Genomic DNA, 25,645 nt, shown 5'->3' with positions numbered 1-25,645 from the left:
CTCCTTTAAAAAGCATAAAAAGTCTAAATTCAAATAAAAAGAGAACAGTCAAAACAGAAAATGCAGAATGGAATCTGATGAAAATACAGTCCTTCACACCAACGCAATCCTGACAAAATTAAGCTCTGCTGCAGACTTTTGCTACGGTCACGTTTTGCCAAACACCCATAAAAAGAGAAGGAAAATATTCCCCCAGAAGCCATTGAAATGCACAGCTACCAGCTGTTGTCCTGTCCACCGTGTGGACATGGCTGGCTGTCAGCAGGCTTAGCCAACACTGCGCCTTGCATATGAAACAGGACATGGCCCTATATCCCCTCTGGGAGTTCACTTCCTCTGAGCCCCCACCGCCAACCACCACAGCCCCACCTCCCTTACTGAAACAAGCGGCCCCTTCAGCTGGAGGCCAGATATCCCCGGGGTAGGGGGGGGGGGGGGGGGGGGGGGGGGGTGGCGCTGGTTGTGGAAGTAAAAGGGGAAGTTCCAGCCTCTGCAAAATGCAATGGCACTAAATATTATACGTGGTCAGGGTTATGTGCTTTAGTTTTTTTAGCCTACTCTACAACGCACCACAGCCTAACACATGGAAACAGCCTGCAGGAATGCGCTGAGTGTCAGCACAGTAACACAGCATATGTGGAGCATAAACACAAAATGGCTTCTTTATTGTTCTGACTGAATTCCCAGTCATCTCTAAACAAATCACTTCCCACCACTTCAGTAGGAAAATATGGGTTTCCCTTTGCTGTTTTAAATGCCACGCTTGACTGTATGCATGCACACAGACAAGTTTCATTCAAGCCCAGTCAGAGAGTTGAACACAGCAGTTGCGTAAAACATCTTCACCTTTCTGAGGGAGTGGCAGCTCTGGTATGTAAGCACAGACACACGCCTCTTATGAATGAGCATTCGAGCAAAAAAAAGCGAGCGTGCAGATGAAAACGTAGACAGAGTTATTTAAAAAGCTCCCAAAAAAAAGAGCAAATCTGACGCAAACTTGCTGGTTTTGTGTCAAGTATGAGTCAAGCATGAGGTGGCTGAACAGTGAGTACACCCCCCTCTGTCTCATATCTCCCTTGAACAGACTGGCTGTGTAGAAATCACATCACCTTGAGGGCGAAATTTGAAGTTAGCAACATACTAAAATCTGCAGCCGCAATCCTTATCTAAACATCCTGATGCGGAAAGCCGCTGATTATGTGTGCCACCCACATGTGTACCAGCCAGAAACCAAAAGACTCTCAGCCAAAGAGAAGTGCTCCACACCCAGTGCATACAACAATTTAAACAATTCACAATTCACCATGTTAGCTCACTTCTGTTTACAATCAGTTCACTGGCTTGCATCCTCCACAATAAGAAAAGGAGGATGAGGTGAAAAAGTCATAATCCTTCCCCAGCTGCAGGCTTGCTGCAAGAAAGTGAGGACACATTTTTAACCGAAACGCTCTATGATTCACATAGAACATCTTTCAAAAGAGCGTCTGCAAGGAGGGAAGTGTGGCAATATCACTTCCTGTGTCTGTCTGCATGCGAGACTGCTGCTAACACTTTTGTAACTGCCTCATTAATATTCGCAGAGCCGCCCGGTTCCTGCGCTAGAGTTTTTTTTTTTAGTGCACTGAAAGGTAGAAGGAAGCTCCTCCAAGACTGCTTTCCTCGGCAGTGCAAAAATGTGCTGACAAAAAGGGAGCTCTGTTTGTCATAAGTTTAGGAATATTCTTTAACTCCCACCCAGCATGTATTCCCCTCATTAGCGTTTCTTGAAACAGGGTGCTTAAAGGGGGAAGAGAAAGGAGGAGTCGAATTAAAAAGCAGGGTAGAGGCTCAAATGAGCCTTGGGCTTAACACTTGGGTGCCCCGTCGGCACTTATAAAAACAGAAGAGGCCCCTGAATGTGGAGGTCCTTGAGGTGTGCCCACTTGAGTCTGAATGAAAGTGTGTGCCAAGAGTGGGTATTCACCATGCATGGCAGGACTTTGGCACTCTCCAGGACTTCAAGGGTCTCCCTGATTTCTCTTTCTTTAGCAGATTCTTTCTGAAAGAAGCCTCAGTGGAGGAGCGGAGGGAAGCTGCTAGTAAACACTTTTGCTGTTGCTTTCTGTGCCTCATCAACGAGTCTGCTGCCCCTAAAAGTCCACCTCACTTTTAAATCAGATGGGAGGAAGGAAGAGGCAAAGGGAGGAGGAGGAGGATGAGTGCGTGTATGTCAGTGGTGGGTGGCTAGCCTGGGGTCGGTGGATGTTTTTTTGTGTGGGGGGGCTGGGGTGTTCCAATGTTTGCTGAATGCTCTCCTTTGTTGGGATCATATTATGTTTCCACAATACTTCTAAACCCTGCTTCATCAGCTCCATTCATGTGTAACAGTTCATGCAAATGGCCACATTAGCCTTTTTTTTTTCTTCAAGGGGTGGGGGTGGGACTGTTTTTATCAGTCTACCACCCAACTACTCTCTTTGAAAACTACTGCATGCACACCGGATTATAATCCCTTCATACAGCCTTACAGTCAGAGCCCGGTGGAAGCATGGAAAACCAGATTTGGTGCCTAAACTGCTTTACTTTGGACGGAGGTTTTGTATCTGATCACAGGAACCCCCCAAAAAAGAAAGAGCACCCGAGAAAGATAACATAAAACCCCTAATTCTGATTCTTCAATAGTATCTTGAATAATAAAATAGTCTGGGGATGTAATGCAAGCAGAGGAAAAAAAGAAGCAGAAAACGCCCTCAACACTGATAGCAGTGTTGATAAAACCCACAGGAAGCTAGACATGTGACATCCAGATGAACATTACATACATTTAATATGACACATAAGAGCCCTGTGGGCTGAGGCGCACAAAGTCTCACCACAACAACAAAGATTCTAAAGCTGAGCTGTTTACGTTCTGATCAAACACAGCCTGAAACTTTACTTAAGTGTTTGATTTAAAGAGTTTTAATCTGAAAATGGGGAACAAATGACTTACACTTGCATCCATGTTTATTCTACAACCCCTTCCACCAACTGTTGTTTTTGCTGAGCATTTGTTGGTGAATGGGATTGTATTTACTGTACAGGCCAATAAAAGTGAGCCTACGAGGTGTTTCACATGGCAAATAATGGCTTTATTGCCACCAGAGGCGTTTTGTTGTCACTGCTGGATGGGGCCAATTAGTGACAATATGGCAATGATGACCAAATACTGAGTGGATCCTCTGCAACTGCTGCAGTGTGAGGGCCCCGGGCCCCCAGAATCCACATGACTGGGTTCGGAAAGTTGTTCAGATTAACCAGGCAAACTCTATGCTGTCAAAGAGAGGGGTGAAATATAATGTACTCTATGGAAAGTATAAGAAAAAGTTGCACTGCAATAACTGGACCTGAGGTCCAGAATGAGTCAGAGCTGCGTGTTGAAGTGGAGGAGGACCAACTCACCCTGGAGGATGCTTTCCTCTTGTACTTGTTGGCGAAGTCAAATTTCTCCTTGATCTCGTCCAGGAGCTGCTCCAGGCGGGCCTTCTCCTCTTTCCCCGTGTAATCCTGGCACAGGAGGATGTAGGCCCTCCAGTTGGCCGAGTCGAAGCCCCAGTGGCAAGTCCTGTTCTCCTGTCCCTTGTGACTGTGCACCACGAACTTATGGGTCGGGTACATTAGTCTGCAGTCCATGCACTGGATGCACGCTGCGTTTGGACTTGTGTAAAGCTCCGGCACGAACAAGCCTTTGCACTTGCCGAAACACTCGTGGTAGACTTTGAAGCTCCTGTCTGTGAACTGCAGCTCCAGCGAGCCGCCGCTCAGCTCCTTCTTGCAGCGCGGCGGGTAGGCGCCTCCGTAGATCAGGGCGTTGCAGAGCCGCTCGGCGTCCGTCTTGGTGATGAGGCCACAGGACGGCGCGGAGAAGGGCAGGATCCCCATGACTTTCAGGATCTCGAGCTGGTCCGCCGTGCACCGAGAGCAGTAGATGTGGAGCTCATCGCACACTGAGTTGATCTGCTGCAGGCTGAAGTCTCGGAGCACTGTGTTGAGGATCTGCGGCAGACACAGTCGCTTCTCCCCGCCGACCACGAAACACGAAATTGTCTCGCCTTCCAGCACCGTCTCGCACCTCTCTGTGGAGCGGTCCGACGGGATGAACAGTGGGCCCGGCATCACGGGTGGCGGCAGATGCTGCAGAACCGGCTCGGGCTCCTTACCGTCCTTCTTGAAGAGGAGCTCATGTTGCCACCGGGCAGAGAAAGCCGCCGGTCCGCCCAGAGAGCTCATAGAGCTGAGGTGAAACTGCTTGAGAGTTTGTTGCAGTCCCGGATGAGGCTGGAAGCTTTGCCGACTTACAGTCTCCATGTTTTTCCTGCAACTTTAGAAGCGTAAATCCTTCTTGTAGTCGATGGAGAGTCACAAGTATCTGTCTGTTCCCGAACCTGGTAAATCCACGGTGTCCAAGCACTGAGCAGGATTATGAAGCGCTTCATCAAACATCCAGTTAAAAGTCCACAACGCGGTTTACAGTGATAACAGCTACGACTACAGAGCAGTGAAGACCGGCCAGTCGCTCCCTGGAGCGGGTCGCCGACTGTCCATATCTGAAAGGACGGCTGAACAAACTCCAGAGACGGGAAAAGTTCCGTTCGTTCGGATTCCAAAACAAAATGGGAGGAAATGAAAAGAAAAGCGGGAGTTGGGAGTGAAAACGGGTCGTTAAAAATCCTTATTTGAGATTCTTTCCGCTGTCGAGGACTGCAGCGATCCGCTCCGTCTGCCCCCGCAGTTCACTCTGACTGTATGGAGATGAGAAGTCTGAGAGCCAGCCTGCTCGTGCGCGCTCGCTCGCTCCGTCGCTCTCTCTCTCTCCCCTCGCGCTCCGTCTAGGTGTCTCTCTCGCGCTCTCTCGCGCGCCCCCCCCCCCCCCCCCTCTGTGTTTGTGTGTCTGGCTCAGTCATTGAATCCCAGCCAGGAATGTGAGTGACTCTGCAGGCAGGCCGGGCTCTTCCAGGAACAAGCCGTCACCCCCCCGCGCACACACACACACACACAGACACACACAGACACACACACACACACACAGACACACACACACACACACACACACACACACACACAGACACACACACTAGCCTGCAGAGGGCAGAGAAGAAGAAAAAGTGAAAGGAGGAAAAGAGAGAAGGAAAGACGAGCGGTGCGTTCAGAGCGTGTGGGAAAAAAGTTCCCAACTTTAAATTTACTTAAAGGGAACTCTGTAGAATACCCCAGTAACATAGACGTCTACTTTGAATTTTTACAATGTGGTGATATCACACGACACATGATTGTTACATGCTCTCTGTGTGTGTGTGTGTGTGTGTGTTGCTACTTTGAGGCTACATAGTCAAGTAAAACATGTGATGTGTTACTCATCAATAATCTGCAGTAATTTGTTTAAATGCCAATATAATTACACGGATGCTGCATTCACGTACTTTCTAAGAACACAGAAGATACCGGCACGAGATCTCCCCTGTTATAAAAACCTCGATCTTAAATCAGTATGCAGTTATTTATGGCCGTATATAGTCTAGAGGTCTAGGTCTAGGTCTAGTAAACTTGGTGTTAGAAGGGTTTCCACATAGGGTCTGCAAATCGCTGATGTCGTCAATTTATCCTACGAGCCGTGAAAGCAGCAGACGAACAGAGCGCGTTTATGTGAATCATTTGGTTCACGGCTGCGGAGAAGAAGAAGGGGGGAAGCTGAGAGAGGATGGGTGGTGTTTTGCGAGACAAGACAAATTTAGCTTTGGAAAAGGAAACGCAAATTGCACGACTGACTGCGGTTTATTTATTTTCCCTTCTGCTTGAATGTGTTAGAATTGTTTGGCAAGAGTCAGCGAATAAACAAGTTTCATGTGTTGGCGACCTTGAGAAACAATCTCGCTAATGAAATGACGAAATAAAGGATTTATTATTATTATTATTATTATTATTGTTGTTGTTGTTGTTGTTGTTGTTGTTGTTGTTGTTGTTGTTTGTTTGTTTGTTTGTTTATCGCACAGCAATTAGAAAATGTTAGTGGGAACCACTTGCAAGAATAAATAAACATTTTTAAATATTTATACAGGCCTATTATCTTCTATGTGTTCGACTTTTACATGAAGAAAGTTCTCTTACATAATAGTAAAACATCATCATCTTATAAGGTGACTAGGTAACTAAGCCAAAACCAGAACGTGTACCTGCTGGCCATGTGTCCCAAACAAGTTCAACTCGTGCTGATTGAGCAGTTTGCTGTTCTTGTGGCGTCCCCTAGCCAAAGACCGCTGTAACTGCAACATGACTGCAGGTAGGAGGGAGGGCAAGACCTGTAAGAGGATCCTCGCTGCAGGGAAGCCGAGCAGTGAGACACATGTAAGCTCACATTAGTTAACATAAAAGTGATCTGGTTCTATAAAAAACACACACACACACACACAGAGATGAAAAGGGCATGTGACGGATCAATCTTCCAGACACTCTGGGGTAAAAATAAAATCTATAAACCTCAGTTTTCTTTTTTGTTTTTCTTTGTTTATAGCTAGAAACCAACCAGTAAATACCTAACATGAGGAAATAGAAATACTTTAAAATAAAGACTTGTACATGAGTCAGAATATGTGTGTGTATCAGGAAATACTGATCAATATATTCTGATGTTTAAAGGTAGGGTAGGAGATTTCGGCAATTGCCGAACCAATTGGTTGCTATCGGATTGTAAAGAGAAGTTACACTAATTTAACAAAAAGTGCATCAGAATGAAATCTCTACCTTTAATACAATGAATTATGTCACTACATATCTGTTACCACATAGTAAAGCTCCTTCCATCCATCCACCAAAGAACTAAATGGTCTATATATTCATTATTTCTACTACTACATGCACATACAGTTCAATGGTGCAATCACTGGGAGGGGTGTCAGGTCCTGATGGAGGACAGCCCTGTGTGTGACAGGTGCATGGTAACATGGAGGTTTAGCTACAAGTCATCCATCCATTTTGATAACCTTCTTGATCCTGTGCAGGGTCACTGGATCTCAGCTGTCGATAAGTAAAAAGTGGACAGGTCACCAGTTTCTCACAGGGCTAACATAGAGAGACAAACAACTGATCACACAGCTACAGCCCATTTAGAGCCCCCAGTTAACCTAACATATATATCTTTGGTATGTCAGAGGAAGCCGGAGAACCCAGAGGAAAATCTACAGTGACACAGGGGAAGAGTGCACACACAGAAAAACCCCAGTCAGAGTCAAACCAAGAACCTTCTTGCTGTAAGGCGACCCAGTTCAAGTCATGACTGTGTCAAATACAACCGTCTTTATGTAGTTCATGTGGCCAGCACTTTGAGTGGTTATGCAGGAAGTCAATGAGGTTCATGGAGGGTCCACAAGCACGAAATGGTAACACAAGTAAGGATGTGCTTACTAACAGCACGGTAACAATATACCGTATTGGGTATCTTCCAGGAACGTCCCCATGCAACTTATTGGGTCCTGAAACCCCCGACAAAGAGTTGTATCAGCACAGTCTGAGGTAGATTTGTGATCTTGGATGAGACTTGTGAACAGCCAAACAGTACAACAGCTCAGAGCCTCTGGCTTTGTATAAGCAGAGTTGGAGAGGTCTGCTGATAGGGACCTATATAACAAATCTCTGACATAACAACAAGAGCCAATCAGGGAGATTCACTGTGAGAAGCTAAAAGAAGAGTGTTCTTCCTCCAAGTCAGTGTTCCAGCCCACATCCCCCCTATAGCTGCCTCCAGGGATTTGGATTTGAAGTAACACCCTTAGAACCTCAAACCAACTTCAGCTGTCACCCCTTTGACAGTGATGATGATGTCATTGCTGCTGTGGAGTCCAAACGTCTACATAAAAGTGTGGTCTATGGGGTGGTCTACTTGGTTGTCCAGCAAGCGGGACAGCTCCTGGTCTGCTAGTTTAGCATAAAACATGTATCTGTGTTAATTATAACTAGAAGAATGTAAAGGGAATGGGTGCTAAAATCTCTTGAGGCGCTCTTAGTGCCATAAGGGTGTATGTCACAGTGAGGTTTCCAGTGACTGTAATGACAGAAATCCGTACTAACGTACTGTATTATGATGTATGAAAGTATGCAAAGAACAAACAAAGCACTGAGTGGCCCATGGTGATACCAGGATGGAGCCACAGGGTTGGGCTCCATCCCATTTAGCTGGCAGATAAGTGAACATTTCTTAGGGGGGAGCAGAGCCTCCTCTGGCCTTATCAGTCTGGCATAAAGCCGTCCTTTGAGCCAGCACTGAGCTCTGGCAGCTTCAGGCTGGATGTGGGCCTGCAGTACTACACTGGCATACGCTTCCGCTGTCTGTGTGTGTACATTAAGTGGTAATGGATACAAGTGAGATACAAAGCTTGCGCTTCCTTCAGGCTGCTCATCCTATCAAGGCCAAAGCTGCTAGACAGCGCGGAGTGTATGCCAAGCCTCGTTTTCAATGATTCATAATGTAGCCAGCATGCAGTGCTTGTCCTCCTGCTCTCCCCTTTCCCCCATGAGCTCATCTGTGCTCTTCGTTTACTTTTACATTTCATTTGCTGCCCTTTCCTCCTCCTGGAGCTTTTCAAATGGAATTCTTATGTGTTTTTGGAAAGCTGCAGAGCCTGGTGCACAGGGAACATGGAGGCCTGGCTGAGAGTCATGACTCAGCCTCATTTCTTCATTACAGTGCACTGAATAAGGTGGCTTTATCAATTCACACTCACAGGGATTAGCTCCTCAAATAGCCATTTGATAAAGTGCAGCTTCATTTCTCAGCTCTGGAGGTTGCGGCTTGTGTTGATACAGACTAAACCTTCTTCCTAACCCTTTTTTTTTAAAATTTATATTCATCCAAACCTTTTCCCGAAGCATCGGTGAATTATTCAGACCAAAGAAAAAAATAAATATCCACAAATATATTTATTATATTGCATTTATTTTAATGCAGCTGCCGAAGCCAGGGTACCATCAGCATTTGTTACCATTACATCCTTAAATTCCTTGATGCCCAACTGGACACACACTGTGTGGTTTTATATATAAAAAGAAAGAAAGAACATTCGGCTCATTTAAAGCAACACTAAATTAACCTGCACAATTAGCACCATTTTTGTGTCCTTGAGAAGAACATTCAAATTTTAAATCACTTTTACAAAAAAAATGAGAAAGCCTTCCTGAACCTTTTGGTTCACTTGCTGTTATGAAAGCTGACAGATTCTTTATTTGAAGCACACTGAGGATGTTAGGTGTTCAAAGACCTTACCCTTCAATAGAGAACCTCACAGTGAATAGAGATAAAAGAGTTAATGATTCTCAACACTTATTTTACAGCAGCAAGGCCGGACATGAAAAGTTCTGTGTGGAGGTGGATGTTTGGATGGAGCAGTGGTACCTTCATGCAGACTTCGGGGGACGGGACATGCTGATGAGTGGTTCAAGAATGATTAAGGATTCTGGGATCATGAAATGTAGTTTTTATTGTTATTGATATTGAGCATGTAATTATTTATAATATGTCATCATCATTCACTTCGCCATGCAGTCGTGCAAACTTGCAAGCTGTTGTCTTGAGGTAACTATCTACAATATGAAAGACAGGAGAGGAGGAAAGGCACTTCTAGTGTCTTTGGCCTAGGATGCTACTCTTCCATCTTGTATTGGTGATTCTTGGTTTAGCTTTGGAGCAGCTTGAACCTCTAGCTGAGCCCTGGAGGACCACGGGCAGGCCTGGTTGGAAGATCTATGGAGAGGTTTGGAAGACAAAACCTCAGGAGCCTGCTTACACCTGAGGAATTAGAACTAAAGTACACCAGTACCTCACCTCCACCTCCCTTTAGGGTACCCCAAGTTGGCGTCAGAGGGACTACGTGGAGGTACGTCCTCCTTAGCCAGTGGAGACCTAGTACCTGTTTGATGGTCCTGTCTAGGACTTGTGTGACCTCCCAAACCTCTGTGTCTGTATTTTCTAAACAGTTAAAGCTGCTGCTAAAGCATCTTCTGTGTTACCATGGCAGCAGAGCACAACAAAGCATCACGTGGGGCCAGTGACATAACGTTTCTTTCCAGGCGCCGCGTTGCTTTTTCCCAGAGTAGCACCATGTACCACAGGCCTGGCCCACTGCTCTGCTTTTGTGTTTCTTCCCTTCTGTGGTTGAAGCAGAAATAAAAACCAATCAGCCAAAGTCAGCAACTGAGCAGCAGTCCTTCTGCTTTACTCATCTTATGGTGCACAAAAAATGCTCTCACCTTATTTGAAAGTAGCAGGTTTTCCCATAGTGCTGTTTTCCATTCTTTGAAATAATGCTCTCCTCTCCTCTCCTCTTTCCTTTCTTTTCTTTTCCTGCTCTTCAGTCCAGCTTTCCCTTGTCTTTTTTCCATTGCATAATTGTAGCCGCTCTCCGTTGGTCCCTCTCTTCTGGCCAAAAGCTTAAAAGGCTCAGAAAGTCCCACCATTATTATGACTTCAACTTTCCACTTTATGTGTGTCCTAGCAGAGGGAACAGCGTATCATCATTACAGTTAGCATTCTTGTATGATGTAACCTTCTTTACTGTTTGCTGAGTAGAAATCCTTATGCAGGACCGATATAATATTGAGAGTTACTAATACAGTCTTAAAGTGTAGACCACCAAGTTACATTTATCTTGTTATTTTATGCTACAGCTCATAAACCACATCTCTTTACAACCATTTGCATTAAATTGCACTGGTTTACATGTTAGAGTCCTGTATAGAACATTATGTCAATAACCAAAAGAACCGATCAGGTAATAAATTTAACCAAATATTATATAACTTTCATTTGTCAGACTAGAAGGCTACACAGAGAACACTCTGCCCTCTCATTAAAGTCATTTTATGGCACAAATGAGTCCACATACGTGTCCATACTCCTGGCCATCCATATTTTTTGCCAACGCTCCAGTTTTTCCTGGGTCCCTCTTGTATGTCCCAGGTTTGTACCAGGAAACTATTTGAATCTTTCTGTCCCTGCCAGTGTTATCATGCAGACATGAATATACTCAAACATTACACAATTTGCCAGATCATTAATGTAATGGTACGATCTACAAATGCAGTCTAAAAGGCATTGGCAGTCTACAGTCTGATACATGTGTGGCTGAATGGGCTGTTAGGGTCCAATGGCAGCTGTCTTTATCCTGCCAATATGAAGTATAGTGTTGTAGATAAGCCTCTCACTATGCTAAAATACAGCTCTGATGTAAACATTTATAACATTTATTTTAATGCTGAAATACTTAAACGCACGTAAAATGTACATATTATTATGTAAAAATGTGTAATATCTTTGACTTAAAACTAGTAAACATTTTAAACATGTCACAGATATATTTAGAGCTTTTAATAACATTATATAGTGACATTCCTTGCAGTTGTGCCACCTGACTAACTGGTTGCACCACCTGACTTTTTCAACTTATCTTAAAATAAATAGGCTTATGTTTGGATGCTAGTATTAGCGTCTACCCATGTCATCATATTCATATAGATCAATTTTTATAAATAAAGTGTTTTATGATAAAATTTATTTTTTCTAGTTTTCCATTGGTTGTACCACCTGACATAGAAAGTGTACCAGTCTGTATATGAATTGAAAGTAGTTATTTTTATCAATATTTAAGAGAGAGCTACAAATCTTTTAGCTTAATCCCAAGGGTCCCTTGGGGTCCTCTGGCTGATACAACATCCTGTTTATGGCTATTGTCTCTTCACTTTAAAATAAAAGCCCATTGTTTATGGTTGCACCACCCTGACATTAAGTAAATGTAAATTGCGGGACAAACGTTTTTCAGTTATCTCAACAGCTTTAAAACTGTTGATATGAGAAAAAAATAGATTATACAAACGACTATAAACATAAAAGTATGCCAGAGCATTTAATTGTATGTTATTAAAAAGAGCATTTTTAATAGTTTTTTTAGTCTGACCATTTGCTCGGACAGGTGCTCCACCTGACATTTTAGGGGTTTGAGAAGCCAAAACAGAAAAGAATATAATTATTTGAATGTACTGAAAAATGTATCAAAATAAATAGGTTTTATAGATAAAAGTGACCAATTCTATGAAAAGATTACATTATTTTGAAAGAAAATAGTGGACTCGGACTCAAAAATATGCATGTCATGTCATTGACCCGCACACATACTAAACTTAGTATTACAAGTATTAAAACCCACATGAATATTATGCCAATAATTTATAATGATGTGTGCCTGATTTGCACAACACATGCAAAATGGCCACCTCCCACTGTGGCAGATCCACGTCCCACACAGCAGACGGAGCATTTTATGGATATTAAAAATATCGAATGTATTTAAATACATTTTATAGTGTGACCAGATTAACAGAAAACTTTGCACAATAATGTTGTTTTCTTCTTACTGTCATTATTCAACCTGATTGGATATTGGCAAGTCAGCCACGAAAGGCGTCTGATTGGACAGAATCAAATGACGTTGCGTTTCAGGAATACGGAAGTCCTCGCTACACACACGGGCGCGGAATTTCAAAGCTGTTTGGAAAAGAAATTAAACGACATGGCTGAAAGTTACTCCAAGTCCAAACTGAAGCGAAAAAAGTCTTCTGTGGAAGAACTCCAAGCAGACACACGTTCCAGAGGAACACCGAAGAGGAGCCAAACACCGCTGTTCTCCGGTAACAGCACAGTCAAGACTGACGGGTGAGTTTTTACGACTTTCTTGTACTTTCATTTAAAGTTCATGTTTAAAACCAGCCGTGTTTAAATCCTATTAAAGACAGAGTTTTTCATTTTCATACACGGTCGCCTTTCAGTGGACGGCGACTTAAAAAAGCATGTACAAGGCTCTAAAGCCTGTAAATGACCGAACAAATGTCCATTAAAATAGTAAACAAAGTATGTTATATTGTTTATCCGCGGATGCACATGATTGATAGAACACAACTGAGGACATTTTACAAAGAGAAGGGACCCACAGGAAACATTCGGCGCATTTTGTTGTTATCACAACCACAGTTGTGTGTGTGTGTGTTTGTTTGAGCCTTTCCTGTCTGTACTCCTGCTGTGTAACACAGGTACACATTTAAATCTAGTTCATGCACGCTGCTGTAGACAGCTGTTGTTTTTTTTTATCATAAAAAAGTTAAACTCTGGGCAAAATCAGTGTTTTGTAAAAGGACCCAGCATATATCCGGAGACTTGATGCAGCAGCTGCCTTGCTGCAGCTACTATAATCGTTATGATATGATGTATGATAATCTGTAACACAGAACTGAAAGGGTGCAGCGAGCTGGAGAAAACTATCGCCTTTTTATATGAAACGATTTTAGCTTCATTTTACATATATTCAGGCTACAATCGACGTTCATCTCTCTCATACTTGGAGACTGTGAAAATATATGGATGTTTTATGAGTCTGTGGTGGCCAGTGCCTTCATGTATGCTGCTGTCTGCAGGGGCAGCAGTCTGAGGGGGAGGGACATCAACAGACTCAACAGAATCATCAGGAAGGGCGGCCATGTTGTAGGACCTGGACTCTCTGACAGGTAGTGTCTGAGAGGAGGATGTTGTCCAAAATACAGACCGTACTGGACTGTCCCTCTCACCCGCTCCACACTGTGCTGACCAGCTACAGGAGCTCGTTCAGCAGCAGACTCCGACTCCCACGATGCACCACTGAGAGACACAGGAAGTCATTCCTGCCTGTCTCAATCAAACTACTGGATTCTGAACTGTAACAGTCGCTCAGACACTGTACATTCATGTCAGGCTCTTTACTATGTACAGGTTTATACAGTAGTATGTTCTTTAGATACAACTCAGGGATTTAAATGCTGTCTAGGTATTTAGATATTTATTATATATTTCAGTTTCATATTTCAATTATCTTTTCTTCTATTTGTCTGTAACAAACAAGAATTTCCCCTCGGGGATAAATAAAGTAATTTCTGATTCTGATTCTCTCTAAATTCATTTTAAATAGTAAACTGTAACAGAAATAATAAAAAAAGCTTGTTGCAACATGTATTGAGTGTGTGTGGTATGTGCTTCACAGGTGTGCAGCTCCTGCAGCAGCGTGGTGGAACAGACAGCAGCTTTCACCTGTGGAGAACCTGTGGGCGTTGACACTGAAGTGTGCGCTGCCGTACCTGGAGAACCAGCACTGGGACCTGGTTCCTGATCTTCCACATCCATCTGCACCTGTATGTAATCACTCCACCTGTCATGAGTATGATGAAACTCCTCACAACACTCACATCCGAGAGACTCGACTCACAAAGATAAGATGTTCACAAGTTGTTGCTGTGTGCTGTAGTGCTTTCATCACTAGGGTTTTCAATGAGGAAGTACTGCTGATCTTAGCCCAGAAATTACCATATCATCATAACAATGCACACTTCACCATGCTGTTACTGTAGCGCCTCTTTACTAATGTTGTTAGCAACATTCTCTGTGGTTTCCCACAGAACATTTCCACCTTTTTGTTGGACTTTTAATCCCAGAATTCTGATCTCAAAGGTTTGTCTCTGAAGACGAACTCCCCCTTATAGCTCTGTCATGTTTTTTAACTATGGCCCTAATACACTGTCACAGAAAAGTCTACAGTATTTCAAGAGTCACCTCTGCCAAAATGACAATATTTAAATATCAGATATCCACAAAAATCTAATATTGTGCATCCCTAACTGTAATTACAGTAATAACATTTGAGTTGTACCAAGACAAGAAGAGGTATTGTCCAAAGTTCAGGACAGCTTTGATGACGTTTTGATCCACTTCCCTTTTGACATCATGTTAACACACACCTGAAACTGCCATAACGCCTTTATAGAGGTCTGTACACCTGCTGATGATCAATTCATCAAGGACTGATGATCAGCAGCACCTGCTGCAGCTCAACTAATTACATCCTGTGGAAGCAGGAAGAGGGGCAGTATGAAAGTTTTTGTTAAAACAAATTATGCCACAGTGAAAAGTTATGCTGTTACGTGATCACGTGATCGGAAATCGGTCCCGATTACGTGATTTCAGACTCGATCGGAATCGGATGTTACCTCCCAATTAGGACTCGGATATATATTTATTAGGGCTCTCAAAGTTAACGCCTTCTGTGCAGGGTGGCTCTGTGTCCTGTAGTGTAGGGGTAGGACAGTTGCTTTTGGTGCGAAAGGTCCTGGTTCGAGACCTCGATCCTGAAAGTATCGGATCGGGACTCGGTATCGGCAGATACTCAAAATCAAATGACTCTGACTCGAGGGCAAAAAAAACCTGATGGGGACATCCTTAATTTATGTGTCTGAGTGTAGGGGCTGGAGGGGGGACTGCAAGCTAACACTACACTAGATTTCAGACGCCATCTAAAAACCTAACCATTACAGATGTCCCCTTTTTGACAAGCAGACATATCCGCTTGTCCTCCCTTTGTCCATGCTACCATGTGTTTTTAGTGTTGCTTTTCTTTCTGTGTCACTTCAGAGACCTGCAGTGCTTACATTAGATGAACTGTGGTGGTGTGACCACAGCACTGAGGTGGCTCCGTTCCCTGAACCCTCTCCACCTTGTCCAAGTCTAGATCCTCCCAGGCTCAGCTCCTCACAGCAGGACCTTTCAGTACAAACCACACCTGTATCAGACCTGTCTGACAGGCGGCCGTCCTCTCACAGCAGTCCTAAAAGGAATCCGACGTCTCTACGGCCATCTGTCCCCAACTGGGAGGAGGCAGCTTTGTCAGCTCGACCATCCAGCACTAGAGGAGAGGAAGAGAGCGGACCGGTCAGCAGGCAACTTGTCACAGAGCTGGTGGAGGTGTGCGACAGCGCAGCTCCTCTGCAGAAGGAAGGGACAAATAAAGAGGAAGAGGCGGTGCAGAGGAGTGTCACAGAAGGTGGAGGAACAGGTGGAGGAGGCTTGAAGGACTGCCCCATGTGTCTGCTGGTGTTTCCTGTTGGGTAAGAGCTACACAAGTCTGTATTATATTAAAACCTAATGTAAGGCCCCTGCTGATTTAGTAAGTTTGTCCACTGGGACAGAAATGATCAGACTATATTTTCAATGGTAGGTTTATTTCAAGAGACAGAACAATAACAACGAAATCAGGAAAAATGCATTTCAAAGAAGTTATAAATGAATTCACATTTTCATGAATGAAATAAGTATTTGATCCTCCATCAATCAGCCAGATCTCTGCTTCCAGATGTGTTTCATACACTCAGCTCTGAGCTGGTTACCTGTATAAAAGACACCTGTCCACAGAAGCAATTTAAAGTGTCCATCCAGATTCCAAACTCTTCACCAAGAGCTTTCCAAGGATGTCAGGGACGAGACTGTGGACCTACACAAGGCTGGAGCAGCTGGCTGAGAAGGGGACAACAGCTGGTGTGATTATTCACAAATGGAGGAAACATAAAATAACTGCCAGTCTCCCTCGGTCTGGAGCTCCATGCAAGCTCCACCTGGTGGAGGTTCAGAGGAGGAATTCTGCCCATGACTCCAAGAACACCATCAAACAGGGAGGTGGAGACGTTATGCTTTTGGTGGTGTTTTTCTGCCAAGGGGACAAGACAACTGCATCAAAGGGAGCATGGATGGGGCCATGTACCCTCAAACCTTGGGTGAGAACCTCCTTCCCTCACCTAGGGCATTGAAAATGGGTTGTGGGTGGGCATTCCAGCATGACAAGGATCCAAAACACAAGGCAACAAAGGATTGACAGAAGAAGCATATTAAGGTCTTGGAGTGGCCTAGTCAGACTCCAGACCTTAATCCCACCCCACAACATTAATGACTTGGAGAGGATCTGTAAAGAGAAAATCCCCCCTGAGATGTGAGCAAACTACAAGAGACGTCTGACCTCTGTGACTGCAACAAAGGTTTTACCTCCAAGTACTAAAGTACCTTTTGTGAAGAGATCAAATACTTATTTTATTCATGAAAATGTGAATTAATTTGGACTGGATTTGTTTGTTATTGTTCTGACTGATCATTTCTTTGTTAGTGGGCAAACTTACTAAACCATCGTGTGCGCAGCAGTGAGCTGCTGTCATTCCAGTGGAGACCTCGGTTTTCGTGATGTTAATTCTTAATTGATATTGAGATATTATTAAACATTTCAGTTCTGTTTCATGACTGTTAGCATGTGTGGATCACACAGCGAGCATGTTCACTGTCAGCACCTTGTTCCTGTCTCTTCAGGTTCACCCAGATGGACCGTGATGGCCACCTGGCCCAGTGTCTGTCAGAGATGAATGTGGACATGACGTGGTGAGCTGGCAGCTGTCCAGGAGCTACAAGCAGCCCAGATGCCCCACACACTCGTGGAGATGGAGGCGGACGCACCCACAGAGCAGCTCACTGAGGTACTGACAGAGGCTCTGCAGCGAGAAGTGGGAGGACAGTCTTACATCACGGAACACTGTTACACATGGGGTACTGTGAAAACTCGACCACAGACGACATCCAGCTATGAAAGAGGATCACAAAGCAAAAGGACAATCAGCCCACCTCGTCCTCTACTCACTCACTATACAAGGATTTCTAAGAAGATACTTCACACATTAAGATGTTTAACGATCATGTGCATCCAAACACATGTTCTCTCTAAATGATCATTTCTTTAGAAACCTGTCAGTTTTTCTCCCGGAGCAGTGTCTAGATGTGGTTCAGTCTGATTTACATTAAAACAAGAATCTTAATATTCAAACATGAAGTACCCAACTTCTCCTGCAAACAATATCAACACAACATATATGTCTATATGTATAAAAAAAGGTTCAGAGCTCTGTGGTAAACATCCGATGCTCTGTCACATCTGAGTGATTATATTATATTTCCATTATTCCATATTTCTTCCAAAAAAGAAAAAAAAGGAACAAGGTTGTTCACGGAAAACAGTATCATTTTTAATAATTACAAATATTTACAAAGATGCAGTGAAGTCAAATCAAGCAGATCCAACCAGCAGTATGTTAAAACAAAAGTCATTCGTCTTTCTTTTAGGTGCATGAATGGCCTCCAGTGGCCTGTAATGTGGATTTTAAGGACTCTCGTTTCATCCATTGGTCCCTCAAGAAACTAAAATGTGTCAGCTGGCGTGCAAGAAGGTCAACAAAAACACAACATTAATAAAATACAGCAAATGAGATGGAGTTGTGGGGCGGGGGGTGTTTGCTGGAGGAGGAAGCTTCCTTGAATGCTGAAGTGATTTCTAGTGTGTGTGTTCACTGTGGTGCCTGTGGAACTGCTTCACTATCTCTCCTCTCTCCCTATCAGTTTCCTCACTGCCTATAAAGGCCCTGGAGCTAATTGAGACCCTTTGACTCGGGATCAGCTAATTAATCCTATTATGTGGTTATCAAATTAGCACGGGTCAGATTTCATCAAATGCTTCTTAGCCAATAGAAAACTCTTCTTTCCTCAGACGTGGAGATCAAGGGTGAGCGCGCTTCAGGGGCGAGGACGTCTTTCTCTGTTGCTTTAATCCAAGCTTGTGGTTGATTCGATTTCTTTTTTTATATAAATATATAATTTTTGTATCTATTCAAGGGGCTCATCATCTGGTGTCGAGTTATAGATATGTTGCTTGCTTTGTATAAAGGTGGCAGTATATGTTAAGATTAACTTACCTGAACTAGAAATAGGATTAACTGTTGGCTAATACAGTCATGGCTTTGTGCACCAGCTGGTAGGAGGGGGGAGGGGCCTGACATTCTGAGTGAATCATAAAGGTGCAGCGATGAATGGCCGGAGCCTCCAAACCACTGACAGAGTGCTGACACATCCAGAACACTCCGCGTGGCACCACACACCTGGCTGTTCATCGGTACACAGACTTTAAAGTGTTCCGTACTAATATCAAACCCTTTTATACAATATGAAAACTCGTCAAGTGTTGTAAAAGGATTCTTTCCTGATAAACATTCTGAACACTGAATCCTGAACATGACTCATAGTCTGACTTTAATTTGATGCCACACTGAGATATTTGTCGTTTACAAGCTGAAACATGGTTACAGCTGTGTGCCGGTGTCTCAGACCTGCTCACATGTTTGAAACCACTTTCACACTGGCCACAAAAACCCACTTTACCCTTTTTACACTGCAAATAAGCATGTATGTGAAGATTTAAAAACAGGCCTTTGACTCTTCCTTTGGACAGTCTATGTTCACTGCTGGTAAACTGCATCTTTTACGTCTTTACTTCCTTAAAAACTCAAGGTGCACGGCGCTCATATTGCTCCCCTGGTGGAGCAGGTGCTCTGTGACCTGAGGCCCCACTCTGCCCACTGTTATGGACTGAATACACAAGTTATCGATGGTGTTATGCTAAAAAAGAGCACAGTCTGTATGTCTTGTGACTAAAGCTTGCCATACACTGTGCGATTGTAGGCTGTGTCTGACTCAGTGCTTGAATCATGTTGGAGCTGGCAAACTTCAGCAGTACTGGGTACTATTTGCCTAGCAACTGTAACAGGGTGCCAATGATCTCCCTTCAACGCAGGAGATATGTAGGTCAGCTGATTTCATGGTCTTGCACAGTAGATTCAGTCCCTCACTGTGCCTGTGTGATTGTCTAAAGGTATGATGGCGTTCTGTGGAGCCGTGGCCTCGTCTTCCTGTCACAACCAATGTGAACAAGGGTAACACAGCAGCTATTCTTATTAGCATTATTAGCAATGCTAAACTTACACCTGTCTGCTTCGGAACTGTTAAACATTATTGACATCAGACGAATTGTGGCCTATGGGAAGTTTTATACACACACTGTGAGCACTAAGCATGGTCAGAGAGCTAATCTTAGCTTTGGATTAACATCACAGACCATTTACTCACAGTTCAAATCTCAACTCGTACAGCACATGACGGCTTTAAGTGAGTTTATGATGACAAATATGACACACCAGGAACAAAAAAAGGCAAGAAAGGTTTTTAGCATGTTTTGTAAAGCCTTAACATACATATTCACTTCACTGTAAAAAGGGTATTTTTTCAGTTTGTACATGCTTTTGAAGGTTTTTTTTTCTTAAATCTAACAGTAAATTTGATTCCTGGAGTAGTTGTTGGTAAAGCTGCACTGTGCTGTAGTTACGCCGAGTAAAGAGATACGCACAGCAAGCCCCAAAATGGACACACGTTTCCTGGTGGCAGTAAAAACCACCAGGTCACATGGTATTTCCGAGCGGCCGCAGATGGTCACGCAGTGGCTGCTGGTGTGGAAGAACCCAGCTAGCAAACCTGTGCACACTGTGGGAGTGGGAGCCAGTGGATGCTTTGTTTTTCTCAGTGTGACGTATGTGTTTCTAAAGCTGCCTGACTGGCAGCCAGTGGCCTTCACACACCTGTATATCAGGGCTGCACAGCTCCCTTCTGAGGTTCATTTGGCACTGAGAAACTCAGCGTCAAACTTTCTGCTAACAGTTTCTCTTGGGAATCTACAGACAATCATGAATAATAACACAAGCAAACATTAAGTCAGCACTGAGCTCCAGAAACCTTGAATGAGTTTGGATAAACCCGGGCAGAGTTGAGCCTTCGTTTCTTCACCTACTGAAGCTGTGAGCGGTGAGGAAATGTCCAATAAGAGTTAAGTGCAATCAGAGACGTGGTAATTATTTGTTCTTTGAGGCACTTCTTAAATAAAAAGTCACCTTAGCGTCTTTCCTCCCAAATCATCAAAGATAACAAAACAAAAAAAAATGTTCGTGGTTATGGATAAAAATGTGCCGCTTGCATCGATAAAAAGGCATCATCAATTTTGGATTCACTACCTACATTATATTACACAATAATAACTTATTTTTTCCGTTGTCATTGTACATTCTTGTTTTGTGTGGGGCAGTGCCCCCCCCCTACAAGATAGAAAAAAAGAAATTAAAAAAAAAAAAGTGCACGTAAAATTGTTTCAAGTTCTTCTGTAGAACTGTCATATTTCATCCAGGGCTGTGAGACGGGTGGAAATGTGTTCATGACGGCAGGCACAGAATGAAACATTTCTTATTTGAAATCCGCTCGTGCTTTGACCCCGAGGATGGACATTCTGAGGAGAGAGAGGAGTGAAGCCAGAGGAGAGAAAGAAAAGACGACACAGAGGCGGGGAATGTTCATGTAGTCTTGGCTTTCCTTGTAGATACAGAGAAAGAAGAGTCTAGTATCCAAACAGAATCCTCTGAGCTCTCCTGTTTGCTCTGCACCTTGCCGACAGTCTGCAGGCTGAGTTCGTCCTCCCTGATGTCCCCCTCACCTTTCAGAGTTGGCTCGCGAGTGTTTTTGGCTGAGACGGCAGCTTGGACAGACAGTAGGTGGGCGAAGGAAGGAGCTGGTCTCTCCTTCATACAGACTCTTCTGTGGATAGCAGCAGAGGGCTGATGTATTCAAATCCCTCAAACTCTGACTGGTCTATTCTCTTGATGACATCCCTGAGGGGAAGGAGAGGGGAAAGGAGAATTAGGGAGGCTGTTTTAGGACAAACCCACAGCACAAATGCAACACACGTGTGTGATTGAACAATGCCCTCGTCCATGCAGGCACTTTCACCTGGTGGACTTCTTAATACCATGTGTCTACATTCATGTTGTGGACTTCATAGCCTAATATCAGACTATTATGAGCAGAAGACAGGGCACAAACCGAGCCTGAGAAGAAGGCAGAACATGGAGAGCAGTGGACAGCTCTGTACACTATAGGTCAAAAACTCTTTCCTTCACTAACTAGGAGGCAACTAAAACCTAAATATACTAATGCTGCAACCTCTACTACCAGAATCTGGCTCAAAGATGATGTTTGTCCAACATGGCAGCACCATTTTTAAGAATGAAGACTCTTTATGTCTTTATGTCATGAGTCAATCAGCTCAGACCTCCATGTTAATACTTTACAGCAAATATTGTATATATAACGTAAAATCTGGGCTCTATATGAAACTGTAAAGGGTTAACTTTTGGTCTAACACCTGTCCTACCTCAAACTAAATCAAGGGTGTGACTCTGAGTGACAGGTGGGTGTCACTAGCTGTTTGCCAAGGTATTACCGGCTCCTCTCTCCTCCGCCCATATTTGGATTAGCTGGGATTAAGGTGTAGTCAGGAGCTCTTCATCGGTATGTTCAATAGCTTTAACTTAAACCCGTGTGATTAAAAAGCTTCTAGACACACACTAAATAATAAAGACTCATGCTCGCTGCTGCCATCCAAGAGTTTAAAAGCAACATATTCAAAGAACTCCAGCAGGTCCAGGGCCCTTGGTTTAAACTCCTGGATAACAATGACCTGGATAGTTTAGAACTTTTACTGAGATACATGCTGCTACACTCACAGTCTACCACTGTGCATCTGCCGGAAGCCACCTGATGAGCCGCTGTTATTATTTTTGCCAATTTCCTACTCAAAGCCTGTAAAATGGCATACATGATGTCAAGTAAGAGAGGGAAAATGTGGTGTAGACTAATCACTGCAGGACCTCTCTCTGCCTTTTTGTTTCCTGAGTATGCTGCTTCCATTAACAAAAGCGTAATCATAGGTAAATGGAGCGGAACCCCATAAATAGTGGGCTCAGAGTGGCTCGGTGAAAATAAATGTACTCCCTTAGCAACGCTGCTGCCGCCTTCTCCTGCAGCAACAGGCTGTTTACTCATCTGTTTGTGTGGCGATGGTGAGACTTGAGGACTCAAGCACCAAAAAAAAGGAGGCCTCTCGCTGGGAAAGGCCAGGAGGCTCTGTCCCTGCACACACTGAGCACGGAGCTTTGAAGTTGAGACAATAGGTGCGTTGACTGGTCGTCCCCTCTGTCCACCTGGTGGGTGGGAGCATCCCTTTAAGGGCCACCGGCAGCGCTGAACAGGTTGCGCATCCCGCCCACATAGAGCACCAGGACAAGTAAATGAAACGCAACAGTGTCTTTCTTTGAGATAGCTGACTAGAATATTGATGAAGTAAATATTTTTCCTACATCTAATCTCATGTGAAGTACTCCGGCTGTAGGAGTGGGTCAACCAACAATACAAGCAATAGACTCGTAGAATACTGCAGAGAGTCCACAGAGAGGGACGCACACAAGAGAGGGGCTAAGGTTTGGGAGTTGACCAAAACAAACAGAGTGTTCGACCAACATAAATGCTGCTTTTTTCCACACTTGGGTAAGTGAAAGCATTACCAGATGCAGAGGAAGGGACAGAGGTGGGAGGAAGTAAAAAAAAGTAAGCAAGGAGAACAGCACAGGAGTATGCACACAGCACTGCAGCTGCTTTTTGGAAACTCTGTGTGCCAGGTCCGGAAATCAACACTTAAACACTCAACAGTTGAAACAACAAACATCAGTAGTACATGCGTGGATCTTCATCCAGCTAGTAATATGCAAAATGCTATGACAGCACAGATACATATGAAGTTGATTCAAAGATGAGTTCAGTTTGGGGGTTGTGGTGCAGCAGGAGGCGCGATTTAAAGTGTGTTTTTCCACAGCAGGAACTCGGGCCCAGTTCATGGAGGCCTTTCAGCCTTTGTGTTTCTATTGTAGCTTTGAGTCCGCCCTACTACAACCTTGAAGCAGCAGGTACCCTTTCATCCTGCAGGACCAGCCCTGAGAGAGGTACAGGAGGAGTTCCAGCAATGGAAACCTGCACAAAAGTACCAGTAGGAGTTCCTGCTGTGGATAAATAAACTCCCATGCTAGTCACTGCAAGACCTGGTCTTAATGTATCTCAGCATTCTCTGTGTATGGTACAGGACACATAAGACATTTGACTGAAACATACACCCAAGTGGCACAAAGAGGGCGGACATTATAACAAAGACTAACATCCAGTAATGCGTTAGCTTGTCAGTACCAGTGCATTTATCTTTAAGTCAACATGAGGGCAACACATGCTCAAAAATATTCATGTTTCATTAAACAACCCAAAACATGCTAGCACAGTTTTACATGAAAACTGCTAACAAGTGTCTGAATAAGATCCCAGAGCTGTCAGGGTCATTAAGCGTGCTGTGCTTAGTGGTGCTGACGTTTGTTTGTAGTGTATCATTAGCTTAGCCTCTTCTGGTGATCATATTAAAGCTTCCAAAGCTACTCATTGTTTATTTTTTGAAGATTATACTGCTGAATAAGTTACGTGAGTATCATAAAATTGTGTTTGTCACAGAGCTTATTTTCGGTAGGGTAAAATCCTGTTTGCTTTCTGTGAAACTTCCACGTTGGCCTACAAGAAATATGTCTCCCCTGCAGCACTCATCCTCACACCTGAAGTGTAAGGATCATGCTTTACACTTATCTTTAGTGGAGCATCTTTTTTTTGGAAACTCAGTGATAGGTTCACTGGAGCAGCGCCGTGGTCAGAGTGACATATTCAGCCCTCATCAGTGACCCATACTTGAGAAGAAAAGTATGCAGCCTCAGTGTCTCTAGGCGCTAGAGGCACTGAGGCCATTTTCAAAGGCAGGGAGCTGGTAAAGTAAACCTAAAGCCCCTCTTCCCCTCCCCTCACCAGTCACCATGCTGGCAAAGGCCCCCAGCAATCCTGGCTTCTAATGTTGCAATGTAAATCTCTAACATGGAGGGTTTACCCTTCTCTCTCCCTACACGGCTCTCACTTGTCTTTCTTCTCGTGCCAAACCCATCATGTGTGGGAGAGAGGGGAGACTGGAGTGCTTTTTGCGTCACCCCCCTCCTAGCGGGAGTGGGCGACGTCAGCCCCTCTCCTTGGTAACAGAGGAAAGAGAAAGGGAAGGGGAGATAAAGTGTGAGACGCATGGAGGAGGTGCGCGACTTCTTTTGATGTGCCATGGTGTTTGATGCCAAGTTGATATCTCCACTACTGAACTGGCGGAGTGCTCTCCACCCTGTTCTCCCACTCATCTCCCTCCCTCTCGCCACGGCACCACGCAGACATATTTTTTTTTTTTTTTTTTTTTTTACAATTGCCTCCCCAAAAGTCTGTCACAGACTCCCATCATCAAACCCTGTCACAAATGAGCGGGGAAGAGCTGGAGAGGCGCCTCGCTGCAGCCCCTTAATGAGCTGCAAGACTCGCCCACTCCGAGGCTGGTTTGAAGATCAACGTCTGCTCAACAGCAGAGGTGCACAGCACCTTCAGACTGAGGGAGAGCCACGCAGACACCTGGAGACATCTGTCATGTGTGCCGAACATGATGGGCATTTAATAAGGCCACTAAGTATGTCACACCTCACAACTTTTACAGCACCGCTGCTGAAAATACTAATTAATGACAGCTTGAGTGGCACATTATATTTTGGAAAGAGAATCCTTATCCTGCTGCCGTCCCCATCAGTTCAGCAGCACCTGGATACCGGATTGGATTATTTTATTTTTTTATTTTCATCTTGCATAACCTTATTTTTTTCTAACATATTCAATACAAAGTATAAGAACAAATGGCGCTGTATGGTTGCGAGTGCCAGCGTTATCTATGGTTTCCTATTGAAAGAGCAAAGAGCTTGGATCTTCTTTCTGCTTCACATTCCTCAGATCGTATAATGAATGGAACAACCTAACATCCTAATCTGAAAGGCAAGGCTGTCCGGTAATGTCCACCATGTTCCACTTGAACACACGATCAGCTTGTTGCCATTAAGTTGAAATATTTAATGCAGGCATGCTGGGTAAAGACGGACAGATAAGGAGGGTGGA

At 44.0% G+C, this 25,645-nt stretch overlaps 3 protein-coding genes across 4 annotated transcripts in view; 1 reads left to right on the top strand and 2 right to left on the bottom strand.

Annotated features, from left to right (window-relative positions):
* Positions 1–4,837, bottom strand: part of skia (v-ski avian sarcoma viral oncogene homolog a) — a 57,083-nt gene extending 52,246 nt beyond the window's left edge. The window contains exon 1 of the mRNA XM_028409595.1: positions 3,421–4,837. Within this exon, the coding sequence (XP_028265396.1) occupies positions 3,421–4,326 (906 nt within the window). The 5' untranslated portion in view covers positions 4,327–4,837. The remainder of the gene's footprint in view (positions 1–3,420) is intronic.
* A 7,674-nt stretch (positions 4,838–12,511) lies between these two features.
* si:ch73-70k4.1 (uncharacterized) lies at positions 12,512–17,960 on the top strand. Its single transcript, XM_028408996.1, has 4 exons — positions 12,512–12,712; positions 14,067–14,214; positions 15,488–15,960; positions 17,204–17,960. Exons 1-4 carry the CDS (start codon positions 12,570–12,572, stop codon positions 17,274–17,276), a joined length of 837 nt encoding a protein of 278 aa, XP_028264797.1. The 5' UTR covers positions 12,512–12,569; the 3' UTR covers positions 17,277–17,960.
* Positions 17,889–25,645, bottom strand: part of prkcz (protein kinase C, zeta) — a 78,307-nt gene continuing 70,550 nt past the window's right edge. For both annotated transcript variants that reach the window (XM_028408991.1, XM_028408993.1), the window contains one exon: positions 17,889–21,423. In XM_028408991.1, the coding sequence (XP_028264792.1) occupies positions 21,336–21,423 (88 nt within the window). In that variant the 3' untranslated portion in view covers positions 17,889–21,335. The remainder of the gene's footprint in view (positions 21,424–25,645) is intronic.

This window comes from Parambassis ranga, chromosome 7, assembly GCF_900634625.1.
Source record: "Parambassis ranga chromosome 7, fParRan2.1, whole genome shotgun sequence".
Taxonomy (NCBI): Eukaryota; Metazoa; Chordata; class Actinopteri; family Ambassidae; genus Parambassis; species Parambassis ranga.
This window is presented reverse-complemented; position numbering and strand designations above follow the sequence as displayed.

Bases quoted from the DNA above. Each gene is read 5' to 3' on its own strand.
- si:ch73-70k4.1 (XM_028408996.1), top strand. From the start codon at position 12,570: ATGGCTGAAAGTTACTCCAAGTCCAAACTGAAGCGAAAAAAGTCTTCT. The intron at 14,215-15,487 runs GTATGTAATCAC...GTGTCACTTCAG, and splicing joins TTCCACATCCATCTGCACCT to AGACCTGCAGTGCTTACATT. The intron at 15,961-17,203 runs GTAAGAGCTACA...CTGTCTCTTCAG, and splicing joins CTGCTGGTGTTTCCTGTTGG to GTTCACCCAGATGGACCGTG.